This window comes from Bufo gargarizans, chromosome 2, assembly GCF_014858855.1.
Source record: "Bufo gargarizans isolate SCDJY-AF-19 chromosome 2, ASM1485885v1, whole genome shotgun sequence".
NCBI lineage: Eukaryota > Metazoa > Chordata > Amphibia > Anura > Bufonidae > Bufo > Bufo gargarizans.
The window spans coordinates 165,013,599-165,036,264 of record NC_058081.1 but is presented as its reverse complement, the minus strand read 5'-3'; the positions used below and the strand labels follow the sequence as shown (position 1 = coordinate 165,036,264).

Genomic DNA, 22,666 nt, shown 5'->3' with positions numbered 1-22,666 from the left:
GGATTTTTCAAGGCCAAATCTGTCACATAGCTCTGGAAATGTCAGATATCTTTTATCAGACAAATGAAGAACATCCAAGAGTCTGTGTATTCCTTTGGACTTCCAAGTCCTGAACATTTTGTTTTGAGCCCCTAAGGGGAACTCTGGATGTTTCCATAATTCCAGGTATCTAGAAGCCAGGAATGATTTCTTGGCTATCTTACGTACCTCTTTCCATGTTACCATGGTGTCTTTTAATATCAGTGAGTGTCTTAGATGGGATGGAAGTATCTGTCTCCTCGTATGTAACAGATTTAACAATGGCCAACCACCAGCCAGTTGCTGTTCATTTTATTTTTATTTTAATTCATTTCCCTATCCACATTTGTTTGCAGGGGATTTACCTACATGTTGCTGCCTTTTGCAGCCCTCTAGCCCTTTCCTGGGCTGTTTTACAGCCTTTTTAGTGCCGAAAAGTTCAGGTCCCCATTAACTTCAATGGGGTTCGGGTTCGGGACGAACTTCGGATCGGGTTCGGATCCCGAACCCGAACATTTCCGGGAAGTTCGGCCGAACTTCTCGAACCCGAACATCCAGGTGTCCGCTCAACTCTAGTGACCAAGCTTCACTGATATGGGTGGCAAACAAAGGCTAGCCCGCCTAGTCTGATTCCGCAGAAGAACTACTGTAGCACAAATTATTTTAAAAAAAATCCAGTGCCAGTGCTAACCTCTGTCCACAGCTGAATGCACCTATAGTGGCAGGTGAGCATCAGACCATGGAGCAATGGAAGCAGACGGTCTGGTCTGACGAGTCTATTTTTATTTTTTATTTTTTGTTTAAATCTTGTGCATAACTTTCCTATGGAAGAGATGTCGCCCTGAAGAACTACATAAGAAGGCAAGCCAAAGGAGGCAGTGTAGTGCTCTGGGAACTGTTTTGCTGGGGAACATTGGGTTCTGACATTCATGTGGATGTTTCTTTGACACTTACCATTTAACTTGTCAGAGACCATGTACTATGCACTTTTTTATGGTATTCCTTAATGGAAATGGCCTCTTACCACAATAATTTACCCTGCTGCACTGCAAAAATTGCATAGGAGTGGTTTGAAGAACATGACTAAGAGAACCAGCACCTACCATGCATATATAGAATATTCAGATAATACAGGTGAAACTCTAAAAATTAGAATATCGTGCAAAAGTCCATTTATTTCAGTAATGCAAATTAAAAGGAATTGCATTAATGCAGCTTAAAATTAGAATTTTGTGAAAAGGTTCAATACTCTAGGCTCAAAGTGTCATACTCTAGTCAGCTAATTAACCCATATCCCCTTAGCAAAGGGTACCTCAAAATTGTGACTTTGGGGGTTTCATAAGCTATAAGCCATAATCCTCCAAATTTTAACAAATAAAGGCTTAAAATATCTCGCTTTGCATGTAATGAGTCTGAATCTATCTCATATGTTAGTTTCACCTTTTAAGTTGCATTACTGAAATAAATTAACTTTGCACGAAATTCTAATTTTTTTAGTTTTACCTGTATGTAATAAATGTTGCAACCTACACAACCCAGAATAAACCCAAATATTGAAAGATAAAGCCCATAGCGTACATCTAATACAATTCCCTGGTATACACAGTCGACATGTTATATACAAAAAATTGTTTGCATCTGTTATTGAATCAATCAAACTATTTGGTAGACGCCGGAGGTCAAACCCCTGAATTGTTAATTAACACCCAAAAAAAAGTAAATTTTTGGAATAACAGTTGCCCGTGTGGCTGATGCGAATATTAATGAAATTGTATGTAATAAAAAATTTGGTATAGCCACTGAATTCAATAAAAATATATTGGTGTAGCACAGTGACAATGCTGAGGTGGATGCACATGTTCGGTCCCAGGTCCTGCTCTACCCTTCTGCATTGCCAATGTTGTCTCCATATTCGAGTCCCTGCACGGTTTGCATCCGAGTGGTCATGGTCACATGACTGACTTCAGAAATGATGTGGATATAAACAGAATGGGGACTGGAAGATGAAGACAGCCGGGGCAGTGCGGAGGACTGGAGTGGTGTGAAGCAGGTAAGTATGAATCTATTGTTTCAGGGGACTGGATAAACAATAATTATTGTGGAAAAACCCTTTTAAGCCACAGTAGGCAGTAAAACTTGTAGAGCAGGTCAAAGAACAGCGTTAACAACCACTGTTCAGCATACTGTAACTGCCTATTTCTTTTTTTAATATACATATAATGTGTTGACAGTGTATACTAGGGAATTCTAATGTAAGTAGCAAGTGTCAAGTAACAATTTCTCTATAAAATTTTAACATAAATATGTCACTATGAGTAAATGTCAAGTGCGTGTTTCTTTGTGTTAGCATGCACATGCCTAGAGAAGTGCAGTCCTATTACAAAAATCTAAATTGGACCATTCTTTGCTGTTTATAGGAGATAAGACCTGAAGCGGAGGACTACTTTTGGACGAAAAATTGCTGTGCAAAGATAATTAAAGATCATGTTAGACTTGTTTCACAATTGTCGATTTTGATATCTCTTTGCATTCCAGCATTGCCGGAAGCTACTGCATCTCTGTCTGGTCCCATTCACCATAATAGCGACCGTCAGAGATCCGGCTGCAACTCGGCAAATATGCCAAGAATCGGCCAGATGCAAACAGCTGCACGCAGCGTTTTTCGTCCAGGCCGACTCTCTGCATGATTGCAGCTGGATTTCTGTCAGTCCCCATTACAGTGAATAGGGCTGGTGGGTGACAGGTAGCGTTCAGCAGTGCTGGATCCAGACATCTCCGGCATGCTGCTCCCTGCCAGGACAGCCCCCCAGAGATGTCTTAACACTAGTGTGAAACTAGCCTTAATCCAAGCATGTGTGCTGTCATAGTTCAGATTTAAAAGGGTCCTTAACCACATTTGCTAAGAAGGAGACTAGTACTGGATCACACTATACATGAAGAAAGATGGAACTAGACAACATCAGCAACCCTTCCACTAGCTCTTTAGCAAGCTCAGGGTTCCCTCTGTATGAATTATACTCCTTAGTATGAAAAGTGATTTGGTTTATCAGGAGGGTGAAATTGTTTACTGGAGGTTTAATCTATATATACATTACAGACCAAAAGTTTGGATACACCTTCTCATTCAAAGAGTTTTCTTTATTTTCATGACTATAAAAATTGTAGATTCACACTGAAGGCATCAAAACTATGAATTAACACATGTGGAATTATATACATAACAAAAAAGTGTGAAACAACTGAAAATATGTCATATTCTAGGTTGTTCAACGTAGCCACCTTTTGCTTTTTTTTACTGCTTTGCACACTCTTGGCATTCTCTTGATGAGCTTCAAGAGGTCACCTGAAATGGTCTTCCAACAGTCTTGAAGGAGTTCCCAGAGATGCTTAGCACTTGTTGGCCTTTTTGCCTTCACTCTGCGGTCCAGCTCACCCCAAACCATTTCGATTGGGTTCAGGTCCGGTGACTGTGGAGGCCAGGTCATCTGGTGCAGCACCCCATCATTCTTCTTCATGGTCAAATAGCCCTTACACAGCCTGGAGGTGTGTTTGGGGTCATTGTCCTGTTGAAAAATAAACGATGGTCCAACTAAACGCAAACCGGATGGAATAGCATGCCGCTGCAAGATGCTGTGGTAGCCATGCTGGTTCAGTATGCCTTCAATTTTAAATAAATCCCCAACAGTGTGGAAAATTTCAGCCCGCGGGCTGAAATCTTCCATATTTTTCTCTTTGTAGTACGTATTGGAGGCGTGGCGATCTCCAAGCAGTCAAGCACACCTGTCCAGTTAATCTGCCCCCTGGAGGCTGGTTTTAAAGTCAGTATAAAACTGAGTCTGCTTATACAGCACCTACCAGTAGCCATTAGGCTCCAGGAGAAGTATAAAGTGGGCTCAGCATGCATGTGAGTACTTGCATCCCTGGATCCGATGAAAGCTGTAATGGCACCGGACGGGGTTAAAAGCAGAGTGTGCTTGGCATGCATGCTGTACCTGCGCTCCCTGGACTTTATGTGGCTGTCATGGCCCATAAAAGGTAGGAACTAGTGTTAGGGACCACTCATGAAGGCAACCTTGACGCGGTGAGTGGCTTATTACGCTTTGGCCAAAATGTACACCAATGCCTTATTCAACATCCAGCATAAAGGCAGGGCAGAGTGCTGGTTGCAGTGTGCGATTGCATTTTGTGTTTTTACATTTAAATCCCCAACAGTGTCACCAGCGAAGCACCCCCACTCCATCACACCTCCACCTCCATGCATCACGGTGGGAACCAGGCATGTCGAGTCCATCCGTTCACATTTTCTGCGTCGCACAAAGACACTGGTGGTTGGAACCAAAGATCTCAAATTTGGACTCATCAGACCAAAGCACAGATTTCCACTGGTCTAATGTCCATTCCTTGTGTTCTTTAGCCCAAACAAGTCTCTTCTACTTGTTGCCTGTCCCTAGCAGTGGTTTCCTAGCAGATATTCTACCATGAAGGCCTGATTCACACAGTCTCCTCTTAACAGTTGTTCTAGAGATGTGTCTGCTGCTAGAACTGTGTGGCATTGACCTGGTCTCTAATCTGAGCTGCTGTTAACCTGCGATTTCTGAGGCTGGTGACTCGGATGAACTTATCCTCCACAGCAGACGTGACTCTTGGTCTTCCTTTCCTGGGGCGGTCCGCATGTGAGCCAGTTTCTTTGTAGCGCTTGATGGTTTTTGTGACTGTACTTGGGGACACTTTCAAAGTTTTTCCAATTTTTCGGACTGACTGACGTTCATTTCTTAAAGTAATGATGGCCACTCGTTTTTCTTTATTTAGCTGCTTTTTTCTTGCCATAATACAAATTCTAACAGTCTATTCAGTAGGACTATCAGCTGTGTATCCACCTGACTTCTCCACAACGCAACTGATGGTCCCAACCCCATTTATAAGGCAAGAAATCCCACTTAATAAACCTGACAGGGCACACCTGTGAAGTTTAAACCATTTCAGATGACTACCTCTTGAAGCTCATCAAGAGAATGCCAAGAGTGTGCAAAGCAGTAATCAAAGCAAAAGGTGGCTACTTTGAAGAACCTAGAATATGACATATTTTCAGTTGTTTCACACTTTTGTTATGTATATAATTCCACATGTGTTAATTCATAGTTTTGATGCCTTCAGTGTGAATCTACAATTTTCATAGTCATGAAAATAAAGAAAACTCTTTGAATGAGGTGTGTCCAAACTTTTGGTCTGTACTGTGTGTATGTATATATATATATATATATATATATATATAGACGTATATATGTGTCTGTGTATGTATGTATGTTCCGCGATCACTCAAAAACGCAACCATCGATTTCAATGACACTTGGTATACACATCCCTTGCTACCTGGAAATAAATCTTGTGGGGGTCTCAGCTCTCTTGGATGTACCGTTCCTGAAATACTCCCAAAAAATGATTGCATTAGCCGATACAAGCCTGCAAGTCTCTCTCTTCATATCCCAACTGCCATACACACTGTCACATGTCCCTTATCAGCCAATAGAAGCTTGCAGGCCCTTAGTCTCCACATACACACAGTTTTACTCCAGGTTTCCATAACAATGCAGCCATTTTTCTTCACTGCTGTAGGTCAGCTTTAGCCTAGGGCTACACGATGACATGTGTTGCGTGACAATAAGTCGCATGACACATAGGGCACAACTACACTGCTAAATGTGATGTAACTGATGTCGCACGACAATTTTTATAATAATAGTCTATGGTGTTGCACTGCGACATGTGACATGCTGTGACTGTGATGTGACAGTCACAGAAAAATCCACCTTGGACTGTCGTGTTGCAGTCCCAGCATGTCACATGTCGCAGTGCAACACCATAGCCTATCATCTTAAAAATTGTTGAGACAAAATTGAATGCAACACATGTCGTTGTGTAGCCCTAGCATTAAAGGGGCGGCACTGTGGAGGTCACTGTTAAAGAGGCGTTCACTATGGATGTTACTGTTAAGGGGGCAGGCCGCTGTGGAAGTATTTGATGAAGGGGCGGACACTGAGTAGGTCACTGTTAAGGGGGAAGGGGCCACTATTAAAGGGGAAACTACTGTGGAGGTCACTGTTAAGGCTGCAGGTACTGTGATGTCACTGTTAGGCAGCAAGGTACTGTGGATGTCACTGTTAAGGGGGAGTGCCACTGAGGAGGTCACTATCAAGGGAGTGGGGTGCTGTGAAACTCACTGTTAAAGGGGCGGGCTGCTGTGAAGGCCAAAGTTAAGAGGATGGGCTGCTATGGAGGTCCCATTTTAAAGTGGCGGGGCACTGTGGGGGGGGGGGGATCAGTGTTAAGTGGTGGGGGACTGTGGAGTTCACTGTTAAAGGAGCAGGGGACTGTAGAGGTCACTGTTATGGGGGATACTATTGATATATTTTAACGACACACACAAACATGAAATGAAATAGATGAAATATACCCGTGCAAAGCCGGTCCTTCTGCTAGTAAAGGAAATTATAAATATGAGTAAAAAAAACATAAATCACACTTTTATGTATGGTGTAACTATTCTTAATTATATTACCTTTTTTATTGTATTTAAAATGTTTTCTAATATAGCACTGCCTCTATTTAATTTGTAGCCCCTGATGCCTCATCAAAAAATGAAAAGGCCGTAAACTTCCAAGAGCCAGAGTCCATCATAGAAAAGAGTGTACTGGAGGACGCAGATAGCCCAGGTAAGTAAAAGTTGGACAAATATGCTATCAATTATCCTTCCTCATAAAATGCAACAGTCTAATACCTTTTTTAGTAGCTACTGCAGCAAATTAGTAATCACCTCTAATGGTCAAGCAGTGCAGATATTATTCATTTTGCTCTTTCATCAAGAATTCACGTCTCAGATTGGCCAAAGGCTTTATGACTTAAAAAGAAAGCTGACACTACCACTTCATTATAATTAGTTTTAGACTAAAGTCTTTTTCAGATATATGGTCCAACCTCTGAGCATGCACTTGCCGGCTGTATTAGAATGACTAAATATAGAGTTGATTTCAGAGAGGCTGACAAAGGCAAACTGTCCACACAGAAGTGTAATTCATTTGAAGTCAGACCAACACACATTACTTGTCACCAGATATGAGCAAATTTATTCTATATGGATAAAAATTATTACACATTTTACCAAAATTTCTCATTTTGGCAAATTTGAACCTTCTATTATTTGTCCTGCATGGATTGCTCAAAATGGTGGCCACCATTTTAAAAGTCAGAAGAAGACATTTGCCACCAAAGTTTATCATTTTTGGCCTGTTTTATAATTTAAAAATAAAATCTGATGGTACAGTGTGTTATTATTAACAGACTATTTGTTACTACCACCTACGATCCATTTCCCCGTAGACATATATGTTGCTGTTACTTTGACATAACTTATGCTATCTTGACATTAAAGAAGTTTTCTGAGGAATTTATATTAATGACCTATCTTCTGGATAAGTCATCAATATCAGATTGGTGGGGGTCTGACACCCGGAACTGCCGACGATCAGCTGAAGAGGCCAGCCCCTCAGTGAGCACCTTGACCTCTTCCTAGGCCATTTGACGCCACCATACATCAGTCACATGGCCTAGTTGCAGCTTAGCCCCATTCAAGTCAATAGGGCTGAGCTGCAATAACAAGCTGCTGGGAGCCAGCTGCGCTCAGCAGAGCTTCAATGAAATAGCTGATCGGCAGGGATGCTGGGACTCTAACCCCCACCGATATGATAATGATAACCTATTCTGAGGATAGGTCATCATTATCAATTCCTGGACATTCCCTTTAAAGAGCCTGACAACAGTTAGAGACAGTCCTAGGAGACCTCAGAGTCAGTGTCATACATAGAGAAGTAAGGGCCCCATAGCAAGGATCAAACCAGGCGTCCCACACAGGACATAAGGGTTTCTGCTTAAACACTTTTTAATGACTCTTGGACCATTTTTACACTGTCTCATTTGCTAAAAGTTGTCCCTTTAGAGGGTAGAGTCCTGACCAAGTTTTTACCTCCAGTAGAAGAGGAGTTAATCCCAACTAAGACTGGGCCCCCTCTTGCCCTGGACCCCATAGCAGTCTCATGGCCTGCTACTATGGTAGTTACGCCCCTGCCCAGAGTGTCATACATTTCAGGGCAATTAGGGAACTTTCAATTCACGTCGACTTTATATAGATTGAATTAAATTTGAATTGACCAAATCGAATCGGAAACATGTCAGCCTAGTTTGTGCACAAAGAAACGTCTTCTTAAATTGTATACTTTTTAAGTGCATTTGTTATAATAGATCGTATGGTGCAAATATTTCACCCACAATGCCATGTGACAGCAATTTATAATTAACTGTGTTAAAAATAATTCACCTAAAATCTTGCATTTGTGTGAACACAAAACCTGTGAGTCATCTTCTCTGCTGTCAGCTTAGTTAAGAAAGTCTTGTAGTTATGTTGACAGAGGGCAGCTGACAGCAGTCACCAGACTGATCCCCAAGGAAAAGGCTTTAGATTTCATCTTCTGTGAAATGGGGCAGCCTGCTACCATACAAGATGTTGTTTCATATTCCAGTAAGAGTCATGTTGTTGCACATTTATGATGCAGTTTGTTCATCCAGACATGTACCATACATGAGTGCAACATAAGACATATATTCTGTATACTTCAAACTGTGCTGAAGCCATCATAACTCAATTCATATCTATGTGTTATAAAGCATCCAAGCGTCAGGTTAGATACAGCAGTTATTAGTGGTTGCACATTCCCCTGTGATGTGCAGGGGTGCTGTGGGCATTGTTTACTCATCTCAAAATAGTGATCAAAGGAACATTTTGGAACTGCAATATAAGAACTCAGTGTTCAGTGGTTAGCTTCATTATTTAAAAATTTTGGGGGGATACATGGGGCATATTATACTTATAGTGGAGAAAATTTTAAAAAAAAGTTAAAAAAAAGGTCTGTTTTTAACATTTTTAGAATGCCTATAAGCACTAGTGGTGGCATTGTAATGATGATGATGATTAGTATTACATTTTTTATTGTCTTATACTTGTCTTTACCCTTTCTGCCCCTCATAAGGTCATTGTATATTTTGAATACTGATTTCACGTGGTGCTGACGTATTAATCCCAGTTACAGGGAAAATGCAGCCTCCTGACATGAACTGCAGAGCTTATCCAGGTCTGCTGAGACCCATCAGCTCCTGTAGCTACCTGGGACCCAATAATCACAATAGACAATGCTCAGGGACCATATGTATAGAGCAATGGAGAAGGAAGGTGTGGCTAACCCCTTTCCCGACCAGTGCCGTAATAGTACGGCGCTGGCTGGGTCTTTAAAGATGGCGCCCGCTCCTTAGCACTGCGGGCGACATAGCAGCGGGTGGCCGCCTGCTTCTTATAGCAAACCCCCGCATCTCATGTCCGAGTGCTTCCGGTGGTGCTCCGGCTCCCCGTGCGGCGATTGGAGTAGCCGGAGATTGTGTGCAGCAGACCCTGTCTTTGTGAATGACAGGAGGCTGCGCATAGTAATTCCTATGGAGCCTTTGCATGTAATGGGGCCCCATATGAAGCAAGCTATTTGCTAGTGCATTGGAGTCTGAGAATAGTAATCTAATGATTGCATGTTATAGTTCCCTATGGGAACTATAAAAAAAGTTTAAAAAAAAAGTTAAAAAAATAAATAAATAATAAAAAACATAAATTCAAATCACCCACCTTTTCCCATAATAAAATAACAAAAAAATGTAAAAAATACACATCATGGGTGTCGCAATGTGCGAAAATGCCCATAGTAAAAAATCTAAATCTAAAAATATATTCCCCATATAGCAAACAGCAAAACAGAAAAAAGCATCCAAATGGCCGATTCACCATTTTTGGTCGCTTTATTTTTTACAAAAATATTAAATAAAAAGTGATCAAAAAGTCATACACACCCCAGAATGGTATCAATGAAAATTTCAGCTCACCCCGCAAAAATGTAGCCCCAATACAGCTCCATACACATAATTACAACAGATTTTTTCCTACTTTTATTTTTTTGTATCACTATCAAAATGCTATAAAAACTATACAAATAAGGTATTGTCGGATTCGTACTGACCTGTAGAATAAAAGGAACCAGTTTTATCATACATCTAACGTCGTAAATAAAAAACCTGTAAAACTGTGGTGGATATGTTTTTTTTTTGCAATTTCACCCCATTTAGAATTTTTTCCCCTCTTCCAACTACATCATATGCAATATTAAATGGTGGCGCTAGAAAGTACAACTTGTCCTGCAGAAATCAACCCCTCATATGGCTATGTGAACAGACAAATAAAAAAGTTATGGCTCTGGGAAGGCAGGGAGTGCAAAACTAAAACGCCAAAAAAAAAGAAAAGGTCTTGTCTTTCTCTATGTGGAGCCTTCTACCACTAACAATAGGCTCCCTGCATCTGCAGAAACATTCTTCCAGAGATGAATGTGGACCACCTGGACATATAGGGGTCATTTACTAATCAGGTGCAGATGGCGCTATCTGTGACTTCTTCTAGCTCACTCCAAGTCTAAAATTGTGGACATGGTGTGGACGGGGAAGGAGATGGACCGGCAGGCCCATTTCATTCACCATTTTCTACGCCTATTTTAGGAGTAGAAAATGGTCTAAATGTAAGATAGCTTGGAAGCTGTCTTACATTTAGAACTGGAGCTGGAAGTGCTGAAGTTATGGAGAGGCCTGCGCCTCTTCATAACTTTGGTGGATCCATCGCCAGCTAGCGGCCTTTATAAGACCGGCGTCTAAAACGCCAGTCTTAATAAGTGTGCCCCACACAGTCTATGAGTTAGGTTCTGTGCTGCTGGGGTTAAAATTTTGGAAATGTAGCAATGTTATTAGGTATTCAAAGTTAAAACACAGTGGGGGAGATTTATCAAACTGGTTTAAAGTAGAACAGATTTCTCCTTTCATTTTCCAAAGGAGCTGTGAAAGATGAAAGGTGGAATCTAATTGGTTGCTATGGGTAGCTAAGTCAGTTCTATTGTACACCAGTTTGGTAAATCTCCCCCTGTATATCTAAGTTTTGGGGCACACTTGATATATCTTGAAAATATCCATTAGAAGTGACTACAAGTCACTTGGCCCCATTTGCGATGTTATTTGGAGGGAGATTATGAAATACATGGAGCCATTGTTTCCTTATGTGATATGCAGTGGGAATGTAGACTGATGTTTCTGACACCAGTCTCAATAGAAGTGTTTGCTGGCAGCATACAATGTGCCAAAATGAGTAAGAGGCAAATGCTTCTTAATAAGTTTGGTGCATCCTCTGGAGGTCTGTGTTCAGGAAACAAACTCTATACCAGCAATAAACTCTATACCAGCAAGGAGGTATTATGCACGTATTGGTAAATGTGATGGGCTGCAGAAGTTGGCCACATCCTGCCTATGCCCTGCCCACATAGGCTGAGGGAGTTAAAAAAAAGGGGGCAATATTCTAAATTTTGAAGGGAAATTGGGACTTCATACATTGCTCCAAAGATTTTATCATTGATTCAAAGTATCCTCAATACCTCTGTTCTTTTACACAGATTTAAAATGAAAGGAACCTCAAAATGCTCTAAAAACCTATCCAATATGAGTTCTTTGAACTGTCTACTGAGAACCTAGGGTTATAAATACTTTGAGCGTGATCTCCCTCCTGATCCGGTAGTAAGCAACCTACTAGGAGTTTACTAATGTTGCTATTTGAGTACAAATCTGGTAATAAAGTAAATTAGATATTTTTGTTCCAATTCTGAGGCTGGTGTAACAAAACAAATGTTTTCTTTTTTTCCACATTGTCATCCATAATAATAAAAGCACCATGTGTGTGCGCTGTGTCTGTGCCGATCTTTACACTGGGCATGTGCGGCGCACCACCCAAACAGCACACGGAGCTCCACGCATTGCCCGCACTGCCCACACCAGAGCGCCGCCCAATCACTGCCGCTCATTCATGCCCTTGTTACTCACACATCGGCTCCTGGGTGCCAGCCAGCATACTAAAGGGGGACTGCCAGAAGCAATTAGCGCTTCCTTCAATACAGATAGAAACATAGAATGTGTCGGCCGATAAGAACGATTTGGCCCATCTAGTCTTCCCAATATACTGAATACTATGAATAGCCCTTGGCCCTATCTTATATGAAGGATGGTCTTATGCCTATCCCATGCATGATTAAACCCCTTCACTGTATTTGCAGCTACCACTTCTGTGTCACCACCAGACATCTGAGAAGCTCTGACAGATGCCTTTCAGAACCTCCTCCTTGAGCTTCCTTTGTTTTGCTTTCAGTTCCTCATCTCGTTAGCCTCTCTCAGCTGTCATGTAGTTGGACTGATTGCATCCCTTTAAATTCCTCCCCATAGTGCATCAGTGTGCGGTTTATATTTCTTCCTGGAGTGTGTGTGCATGGTGATCCTACTTCTGAGTCTTCTACAAGATAAGTTTTGTTCATTCATTTGTGTTTTTCTGTTTGCTGGATCCCAGGTGACCCTGACTCCCTCCGTATCTAGTGTAGGGAGCCGGTGGTCGTGTCCCCTCACTATTATAGGGTGTTCAGGTGTTATACAGTCAAGGTACGCGGATATGCGATCATCTACCATTGGGATTATCGCATAGGCTGAGCAGTACGGGAGAGAGCCAGGTCTGATGCAGGGGTCTCCCTTTTGTTTCTTAGTGTTGGATCCAGTGAGTCGTATATTAATTTTGTGTTGTCTTGTTTCCTGTACACCTTCCGTTACATTCTGCAGGAAGGCTATTCCATGCATCCCCTACTCTCTAAGTAAAGTAATACTTCCTGATATTACTTTTAAACCTTTGCCCCTCTAATTTAAAACTGTCCTCTTGTAGCAGTTTTTTTTTCTTTTAAATATTCTCTCCTCTTTTTTCTTGTTGATTCCCTTTATGTATTTAAAAGTTTCTATAATATCCCCTCTGTCTCGTCTTTCTGCCAAGCTATACATGTTAAGGTCCTTTAATCTTTTCTGGTAAGTTTTATCCTGCAATCCATGTACCAGTTTAGTAGCTCTTCTCTGAACTCCCTCCAAAGTATCAATATCCTTCTGCAGATATGGTCTCCAGTACTGCGCACAATACTCCACAATACTCCAAATGAGGTCTCACTAGTGCTCTTTAGAGCGGCATGAGCACCTCCCTCTTTCTACTGGTAATGCCTCTCCCTATACACCCAAGCATTCTTCTAGCATTTCCTGCTGCTCTATGACATTGTCTGCATACCTTTAAGTCTTCTGAAATAATGACCCCTAAATCCCTTTCCTCAGATACTGAGGTTAGGACTGTATCACTGATTTTATATTCTGCTCTTGGGTTTTTACGCCCCAGGTGCATTATCTTGCACTTATCAACATTAAATTTTAGTTGCCAGATTTTTGACCATTCCTCTAGTTTTCCTAAATTCTTTTCTATTTGGTGTATCCCTCCAGAAACATCAACCCTGTTACAAATCTTTGTGTCATCAGCAAAAAGACACACCTTAACATTGAGGCCTTCTTCAATTTTACTGATAAAGATATTAAACAATATGGGTCCCAGAACAGATCCCTGAGGTACCCCATTGGTAACAAGACCATGGTCTGAATATACTCCATTGACTACAACCCTCTATTATCTGTCCCTCAGCCACTGCCTAATCCATTCAACAATATGGGAGTCCATGCACAAAGACTGCAATTTATTGATAAGCCTTCTATGTGGGACAGTATCAAAAGCGTTACTAAAGTCCAGATAAGCGATATCTACTGCACCTCTGCCATCTATTATTTTAGTCACCCAATCAAAAAAATCTATAAGATTAGTTTGACATGATCTCCCTGAAGTAAACCCATGCTGTTTTTCATCTTTTAATCCATGGGATTTTAGATGTTCCACAATCCTCTCCTTAAGTATGGTTTCTATTAATTTCCCCACTATTGATGTCAGGCTTACTGGCCTATAGTTGCCCGATTCCTCCCTACTACCTTTCTTGTGAATGAGCACATTTGCCAATTTCCAATCTTCTGGGACGACTACTGTTGCCAGTGATTGGTTAAATAAATCTGTTAATGGTTTTGCTAGTTAGCCGCTGAGCTCTATTAATAGCTTTGGGTGTATCCCATCATGCCCCTGTGGTTTATTTGTATTAATTTTAGACAGCTGACTTAGAACCTCTTCCTCTGTAAAGACGCATGCATCAAAAGAATAATTAGTCTTCTTTCCTAACTGAGGTCCTTTTCCTTCATTTTCCTTTGTAAAAACTGAACAGAGTTATTCATTGAGGCAGTCTGCTAGTTCTTTATCTTCTTCCATATACCTTCCTTATTTTGTTTTTAATTTGGTAATTCCTTGTTTTAGTTTCCTTTTTTCATTTATGTATCTGAAGAAAGTCTTATCGCCTTTTTTTCACCGACTGAGATAATTTGCTATCTTGTGTTTTTTATTATTTTGGCCACTTCTGCTGAGAAACCACAGTGGTCATTTCCTTTTTTTGGTTTTACTAACAAGCCTAATGCAATTTTCAGTTGCCTTCAATAGTGACACTTTTAAGTAGTCCCATTTCTCCTGGACTCCATTGAAACTGTTGCAATCTGATAGGGACTCGTATACCACTTATCTAATTTTAGAAAAGTCAGTTTTTCTAAAATCTAAAACTTTTGTTTTTGTGTGGTGTGAATCAGTCAATGTACTTATAGTAAACCACACTGACTGGTGATCACTAGATACCAAGCTTTCCCCTACAGTAATATCAGATACCAAATTCCCATTTGTGAATACTAAATCTAAAATGGCCTCCTTCCGGGTTGGCTCCTCAACTACTTGCTGTAGAGATAATCCCAGTAGGGAATTTAGAATATCTGTACTCCTGGCAGAACTAGCTATTTTGGTTTTCCAATTTACATCAGGAAGATTAAAGTCTCCCATAATGATAACTTCCACCTTCATTTTAGCTATTACCTCAACTAGTAAATCATCTAATTATTTGACTTGGCTAGGTCGTCTATATATCATACCTACACGAGTTACCTTATCATTATCAAGCTGCAAGGTAACCTAAACTGACTCTAAATTGGAAGCGCTCATTGCTGGAGCGCTGGGAGCTGGGTCCTGTCACTCACCGCTCAGCTCCCAGCGCTCCTCCCCTCCTTCAGGCCAGCAGGGCTCTGAATGGTGAAGCTTGAAGACTTCTCCCTGCTCCACCATTCAGCCTGCAGACACTGATCGCTCTGCTGGCCCGTGTGTGCGGAGTATGCAGCCCAGAAATCTGCATAAGCTCAGTGCTGCAGAGCGATCTGTGCCTGCAGGGAAGAGAGGTATGTGAGCTTCAAAAACAAGGTGAGTAGTTACTGTGTTTTTTTTTTTAAATACAGAGGGGGCACAGAGGACTTTATTACTATGGAGGGGGCACAGAGGGCATTACTACTATGAAGGGGGCACAGAGGACATTACTAATGTGAAGGGGGCACAATGGGCATTTTTACTATGGAGGGGCACAGAGCCAGAGGTCATTACTACAATGAAGGGGGCACAGATGGCAGTATTACTGTGAAGGGGGAACAGTGGGCATTATTACTGCGAAGGGGGCACATTGGGGATTTCTACTATGGAGGGGGCACAGAGAGCATTACTAGCACTGTGGGCATTACTACTATTAAAGGGGCACAATGGGCATTATTACTGTAAAGAGGGTACAATGGGCATTATTACTAGGAAGGGGGCACACTGGGCATTATTACTATGAAGGGGACCAAATGGGGATTATTACTATAAAGGGGGCACAATGGGGATTATTACTAGTGATGAGCGGCAGGTGCCATATTCGATTTCGACGAAATTCGCGAATATTCGATAGAATATTCGTTTTATATTCGTCGAAATCGAATATTCGTCATTATTCTTGTTATCGCGATTAATATGCGATTTAAATAATCGAATTTCGATTTTAACTTAAAGGCTACTCTCCTATTGAAATTGCAATTCGATTTTTTCAAGTTATAAAATTCGAATTTCGATTTTAACTTAGCACTGCTATATGCCATATTAGTTAGCCTAATATGGCATATAGCAGTGCTAAGTTAAAATCGAAATTCGAATTTTATAACTTGAAAAAATCGAATTGCGATTTCAACGTAATTCTCAAATCCGACAGTACATTCTAGTATATGGAGTCGTTCCCATGGTGATGGGGACGCTCCATGAGCATGGAAGTCGGCAGAAGCGGCAACGGGCACTGACTGGAGCAGCCAGGAAGCCAGGAATCCAAAGGACAGGTAAGAACAACTTTAGGGAAGTGGGAAAGAAAAAAATATAACAATAAAAAAAAAACAAAAAAAAAAAAAACGAATATTCGAAATATCGAATTTATATCACTATATTCGAAATATTCGCGAATTAGCGAAGTTCCGATATTCGCGAAAAAAATTCGATATTCGAATATTCGCGCTCAACACTAATTATTACTATGAAGGGGGCACAATAGGGATTATTACGGTAACTGTGAAAGGGGCACAAAGAGGGCATTACAACTGTGAAAAGGGGCACAGAGAGGGCATAACTACTGTGAGGGGGCACAATGTGGGCATACCTACTGTTAGGGGGCACACATTTGTACAAAACTACTGTGAAGGATGTACAATGAGGGCAATAGTACTGTGAGGGGGTACAATTTTTTTAAGTATTGGGGGGTGTCAGAGAAAAGACCCACCCCAGCCCGTAACTTCATGTCAACAGCCCGTCTGAGAGGGCAGTGCACTGACACTGGGCCGGCTCAGCAGCACATGTGCCGGAGGAGGCAGGCGGGCAGCATGTTGGAGGGTTCTTGTTCTGACCTGTCCCTCACCCCCTCTGCTGCTGTTCCACACTGCAGCTCCATAGCGAGCTCTGTAACCTGATCACACAGCCTGCCTCTGAAAGGAGGAGGAGCTGCTGTGACCACCACACTGGGCAGCCTGGCCACTACTGCCAAGTGCTAATCCGGGACACCAGATGTTACTGCTCTGGTCAGTGGAGGAAGGAGGGCATACTGGGTGTGGAGGATGGCACCTACAGGAGGACTCTAATAAATGGACTCAACGTCACATGTACCACAACACAAAGAACAGTACATACAAAAAGATAAAAAATGAAAAAAAAAATGAAAAAAAAAATTATATATGTTGAAGGCTGCTTGCAGCCTGTAATTGTGGGAGGAGCGTGCTCACCCTTTATAATCCCCCTCCTACAAGCAGGAGGGCGCCCGTTGTTGCTTACTTTTTCATTGATTGAGCAGCAGCAGCCCAGCGCCTGACGTCACTTCCGGTCGCGTCTCCCGTCGGTGTGTTCTCCACGCTGCCCCTTCGTGCTCCCAGCCGCGTTCCCTGTCGTGAGTATTGCCGCTCTGCGGCTGGCCGGACGCGCCGCCACCGGCACCTCGTATGTTCTGGGTAGCAGCGCAGCTGCCCGTCGAACCCCCGCTCTGCCTGGCCGCCGCTGCGCCCCGGTCTGTGTTCAGTGTGGGGCCTCCCGTCTCCCGCCCCCGCTCCGGGTTCCTCTGCCCCCCCCCCGCTACTTATCCTCCGGCGCTTGCATCGCGGGTGGGGGGGGTGGGGGGGTTCGCGGGATGACGGCTCACAGCTACTCCGAGCGGGATCCTCCCTGCGGGGGTGTCCCTGGCAGTAGGGGCAGAGGCATTCAGGTTGTGCCTTCTAGCCCCCCCTGCCACTGGTTAAAATTGCTCAGTATGCCACGTTCCCAGTGCGGGGGTCCGGGGCGGCCGGCTTCCGGGTGCCGGCCTGCTGCCATTAACCCCCGCACTACCGTGTGTGAAAAAAAAAAAAAAAGGGTCAAAATGCTTGTCCTGGCTTGGCATGCTCCTGTCAACCCCTGCAGGGAAGGAGAAGTAGAATGGAGCACTTCCATGATCTTCCTGACAGCTGGCCATCGGGTCAACCCCTGCAAAATTAAATTAAATTAATAAATAAATCATAGAGGGGGGGGAAATAGGTTGCGATGCCAGGCTGGGCAACCTTCAGCCACGCCGGTGCAGTATCCGGTCTCGCCCCTTGGGTGTTCAGGGGCAGTCGTTCGCTGGAGTCAGGGGTCTGGTACCTGGGCCTCACCGGTGCGGCTGCCCTTGGGTCACCCGGGGGGGGGGTCTCCCTGTTCGCTCTGGCATGTGCCTCCCTGATTCGACGGTGATTTCTCCCTGAATCACTCAGGTATATGTCTCCCTGAATCGCTCAGGTGTAATGTCTCCCTGAATCGCTCAGGTGTAATGTCTCCCTGAATCGCTCAGATGTAATGTCTCCCTAAATCGCTCAGGTGTAATGTCTCCCTGAATCGCTCAAATGTAATATCTCCCTGAATCGCTCAGGTGTAATGTCTCCCCAAATCGCGCTGGTATAATGTCTCCCTGAATCGCTCAGGGTAATGTCGCCCTGAATCGCGCTGGTGTAAGGTCTCCCTGAATCGCTCAGGTGTAATGTCGCCCTGAATTGCTCAGGTGTAATGTCTCCCCAAATCGCCCTGGTGTAATGTCTCCCTGAATCGCTCAGATGTAATTTAACCCTGAATCGCTCAGGTGTAATGTCTCCCCGAATCGCTCAGGTGTAATGTCTCCCTGAATCGCTCAGGTGTAATGTCTCCCTGAATCGCTCAGGTGCAATGTCTCCCTGAATCGCTCAGGTGTAATGTCTCCCTGAATCGCTCAGGTGCAATGTCTCCCTGAATTGCTCAGGTGCAATGTCTCCCTGAATCGCTCAGGTGCAATGTCTCCCTGAATCGCTCAGGTGCAATGTCTCCCTGAATCGCTCAGGTGCAATGTCTTCTCTGGTTGGCTCTGGTGTAATGTCTTCTCTGGCTTGCTCAGGTGGTATCTGCCCTGATTCGCTCTGGCGTTAATGTCTTCCCTGAATCACTCAGATATCATGTTTTCCCTCAGTCATTCAGGTGCGGTGTCTGCCCGGCTTCGTGTGGGTGTTGCATGTTCACTGGGTCACTCGGGGGTCATGGGTCCCTTGTTCATTCGGGGGACATGTGTTCCCTGTTCGCCCGGGTGTCATGGATCCCCTTGGTTGGCCGGGCATCTTGTGTTCTCCTGTGCGTTCAGGGGTCATGTGTTCCCTGTTCGTTCGGGGGGCATGTGTTCCCTGCGTTGGTCAAGTTTCATGTGCAGTATAAACCCGGGTGTCATGTGTTCCCTGAGTCCCTCGGGCACGGTTCCGGTCCAGGTTCGTATGGGTCAGGGTCACGCACCCGTTCACTGCATGAGGGACTAGCTGTTCGCATCCCTCGCCGGGTATCGGTCCGAACACAGCTTATTTCTTCATAAACAGGGCCTCGGCCACCAGAGCTGCAAGCAAGCCACTATCGTTGCGCCAACATTTCCTCCTTGTCCAGGTAAGATCCAGCCACGAGGCTGCTGTTACACCCTGTCACTGCGTTAAGTATTCGTCTTCACGAGCTCCCGTTCATAGGTCTTCATCTCACTGCAGAAGGCAGTAGCGTGGTTCTCTTCCCTGATTCGCTCAAGCATCATGTTTTTTTTTCCAAATCTCAGGTGTCATGTTCCCAAAAAAAAAAAAAAAAAAAAAAAAAAAATCGCATGTGTCATGTCTCCCCTGAATCGCTCAGGGTCATGTTTTCTCCAAATTGCAGGTGTCATTTACCCAAGAATCGCAGGTGCCATGTCTTCCCTGAATCGCTCAGGGTTATGTTTTCTCCAAGTCACAGGTGTCATGTTCCCAAATTGCATGTGTCCTGTCTTCCCTAGGTGACTCAGGGGCCAGGTTCCCTGGATTGCTCTGGGGTCATGCCTCCCCTTACTCACTTAGGGGTAATGGATTCCCTGGATTTCTGTTTTCCGCAGGTTGTTGCATGCGGCGTGACTTCGGGCTCTTATTCTGGCTGTCCAGGGTTACCCAGCAGTTGGCCATGGCGCCCAGGCTGCATCCCGGTTCTCCGTCGCCTCTTCCAGTGCCACCAAGATCGCACCTCTCTCCGGGTCTCGTACTAACGCAAGCTTATTTTCGGGTAAGCAAGGCCTCAGGCCACCGGAATTTCGATCCATCATCAATTGTGTCGCAGGGCTCCTCAATGCCCGGTCACTCCACGGGGCCGGGTTTCAGGTAAGTTCCAGCCAAGTAGCGGCGTGACGCTTCTCCGCAGCTCAGAGCCTTCCTTCATTCTTCTCGAGCCGCCATTCCTAGGTCTTCAGTATCGCCGGAGTCGGCAGTGCTGTCCGTCGATTCGGTAGGTTGCGATCCTTTCTATACCATGTTCATTCCTGTTTCCTTCTGATTCTCAGGTTCATGTATTTCCCGGATTAGCTAAAAAATTCACGTATTTACCCATTCACCCAGGTCTAATTCCCCAGAGTCGCGCGGGTTACGTGTTTCCTGGATCGCTCGGGTTCATGCATTCCCTGAAACACTCAGGTTCATGTATTTACCTGAATCACTCGGGTTATGTTTCCAAATTCGCCCAGGTTCATGTTTCTGGATCGCTCAGGTTCATGTAGGTGCCCAAATCACTCAGGGTTCACGATTTCCCTGAATCGCTCAGGTTTTGTATTTTCCTGTCTTTCAGGTTGGCGGTATTTCCAGGTGGTATGTTTTTCTGATTCACCCAGGTTACGTATTTCCCGGAATCACTCAGGTTTTGTTTTTCCTGTCTCTTTCAGGTTGGCGGTATTTCCAGGTTGTGTGTATTTCCTTGATTCACTCAGGTTGCGTATTCCCTGAATCGCTCAGGTCTTTCTTCCCACAGGTTGTTCGCATGTGCCTGAATCACTCAGCTCTTTTCCACAGGTTGTTTGCATTTGCCTGAATCGCTCAGGTCTTTTCCCGCAGGTTGTTCGCATTTGCCTGAGTCACTCTGGATCCGTTATATTTGCCTGAAACGCTCAGGTCTTTTTCCCACAGGTTGTTCGCATTTGCCTGAATCACTCTGGATCCGTTATATTTGCCTGAAACGCTCAGGTTTTCTTTTTTCCCACAGGTTGTTCGCAGTTGCCTGAATCGCTCAGGTCTTTTCCCACTGGTGGTACACATTTGCCTGAATCACTCTGGATCCGTTATATTTGCCTGAAACGCTCGGGGTTTGTCCAGCAGTATCTAGTGGTTCCTGTTTGCCCGGTTCGGGTTCCGCATGTGTGAATCCCTGATGGCATGGGATCCGGGTGCATCACGGGGTTTGGACATGGTCACCCATTATCTTGACAGTTGTTGTTACATCGGGTATTGTACTCTGCTCCCACTCAAGCGGCATTCTCCTGTTCTTTGCTACGTCATGGTTTGCTCAGTCTCACCTGGGCAGTCTGCACCCTGATTCCTGATCATCAGGGGACCTCAGGGCGTCCCCTTGGTCTGGGCTAGTTGCTCAGGTGCAATGGTTCCCTGAATCGCTCAGGTGCAATGGTTCCCTGAATCGCTCAGGTGCAATGGTTCCCTGAATCGCTCAGGTGCAATGGTTCCCTGAATCGCTCAGGTGCAATGGTTCCCTGAATCGCTCAGGTGCAATGGTTCCCTGAATCGCTCAGGTGCAATGGTTCCCTGAATCGCTCAGGTGCAATGGTTCCCTGAATCGCTCAGGTGCAATGGTTCCTTGAATCGCTCAGGTGCAATGGTTCCTTGAATCGCTCAGGTGCAATGGTTCCTTGAATCGCTCAGGTGCAATGGTTCCTTGAATCGCTCAGGTGCAATGGTTCCTTGAATCGCTCAGGTGCAATGGTTCCTTGAATCGCTCAGGTGCAATGGTTCCCTGAAGGACCATTGCAAGCTGGCTAAGATCCGGGCCGCCGTTTCTTCCGCAACTTCTTCCAGGGTCCTGTCCAAGTGGGAGCTCCAGTCCCTGTTAGGGTTCCTCTACTGTGCGTTTACGATCATGCCCAGGGCAGGTCTGTCACTTCCCGGCTCCTCAGTCTCAAAAAAAAAACAAAAAAAAAAAAACATCTTCAGGGGGAGGTGGACGAGGCCATCAGGCCTCAAAGCCACCTCCAGGGTTAGCGCGGCGGTCCAGGTGCGTAGGCAACCCGTGTCAGGCGAGCTTCCGCAGATTGTCCGTAGCCCTAGACGGTCTCCCTTTTTGGGCACTCAGCAAGCATCATCACCAAAGCAGCCATGTACCTAGGGTCCTATGGATTCTTAGACCCGGGGAGTTCACGTGCGGCACGGTCAACCGGGCAACCCTGTCCACCTTATGCTGTCCAACCCAGCCACCAAGTCCAATCAGGCTGGTCCTCCCACCGAGGTAGTTCTTCCCTACGGCCAACTGTTGGTGTCCCGTCAAGGCGCTCCAAGAGCTCCTGGCCTCACTCCAGTCTCCCGCGTTAGACGACCCGTTGCTCCCGATCACGGCATCCGGGCACTCCCCCCACGTAGGGGCCGCTCCCGCAGCATCCAGTCATCAGGTATCGGCCACATCATCCGCAATGGGTCAGTAGCGGTCGTCCTGCTACGCTAGGTACATCCCCAATCCGCGAATTGAGATTGTCTGAGCCTTTCGTTCTTTGGGCTTCATGGGTCCGTGATGCTCCAATAACACATTGCACCCTACTCCATGGGTTCCTCAGGCCCGGGGAGTTCACCTGCAGCGCCATCTCCCGCACAAACCCTGCTCAGGCGACATCTCACCTGGCACTCTGATCACTTCATC

At 44.6% G+C, this 22,666-nt stretch overlaps 1 protein-coding gene across 1 annotated transcript in view; it reads left to right on the top strand.

Annotated features, from left to right (window-relative positions):
* LOC122925729 (WD repeat-containing protein 72-like) overlaps positions 1 to 22,666 on the top strand; it is a 187,697-nt gene that overhangs the window by 157,744 nt on the left and 7,287 nt on the right. The window contains exon 7 of the mRNA XM_044277076.1: positions 6,633 to 6,728. Within this exon, the coding sequence (XP_044133011.1) occupies positions 6,633 to 6,728 (96 nt within the window). The remainder of the gene's footprint in view (positions 1 to 6,632; positions 6,729 to 22,666) is intronic.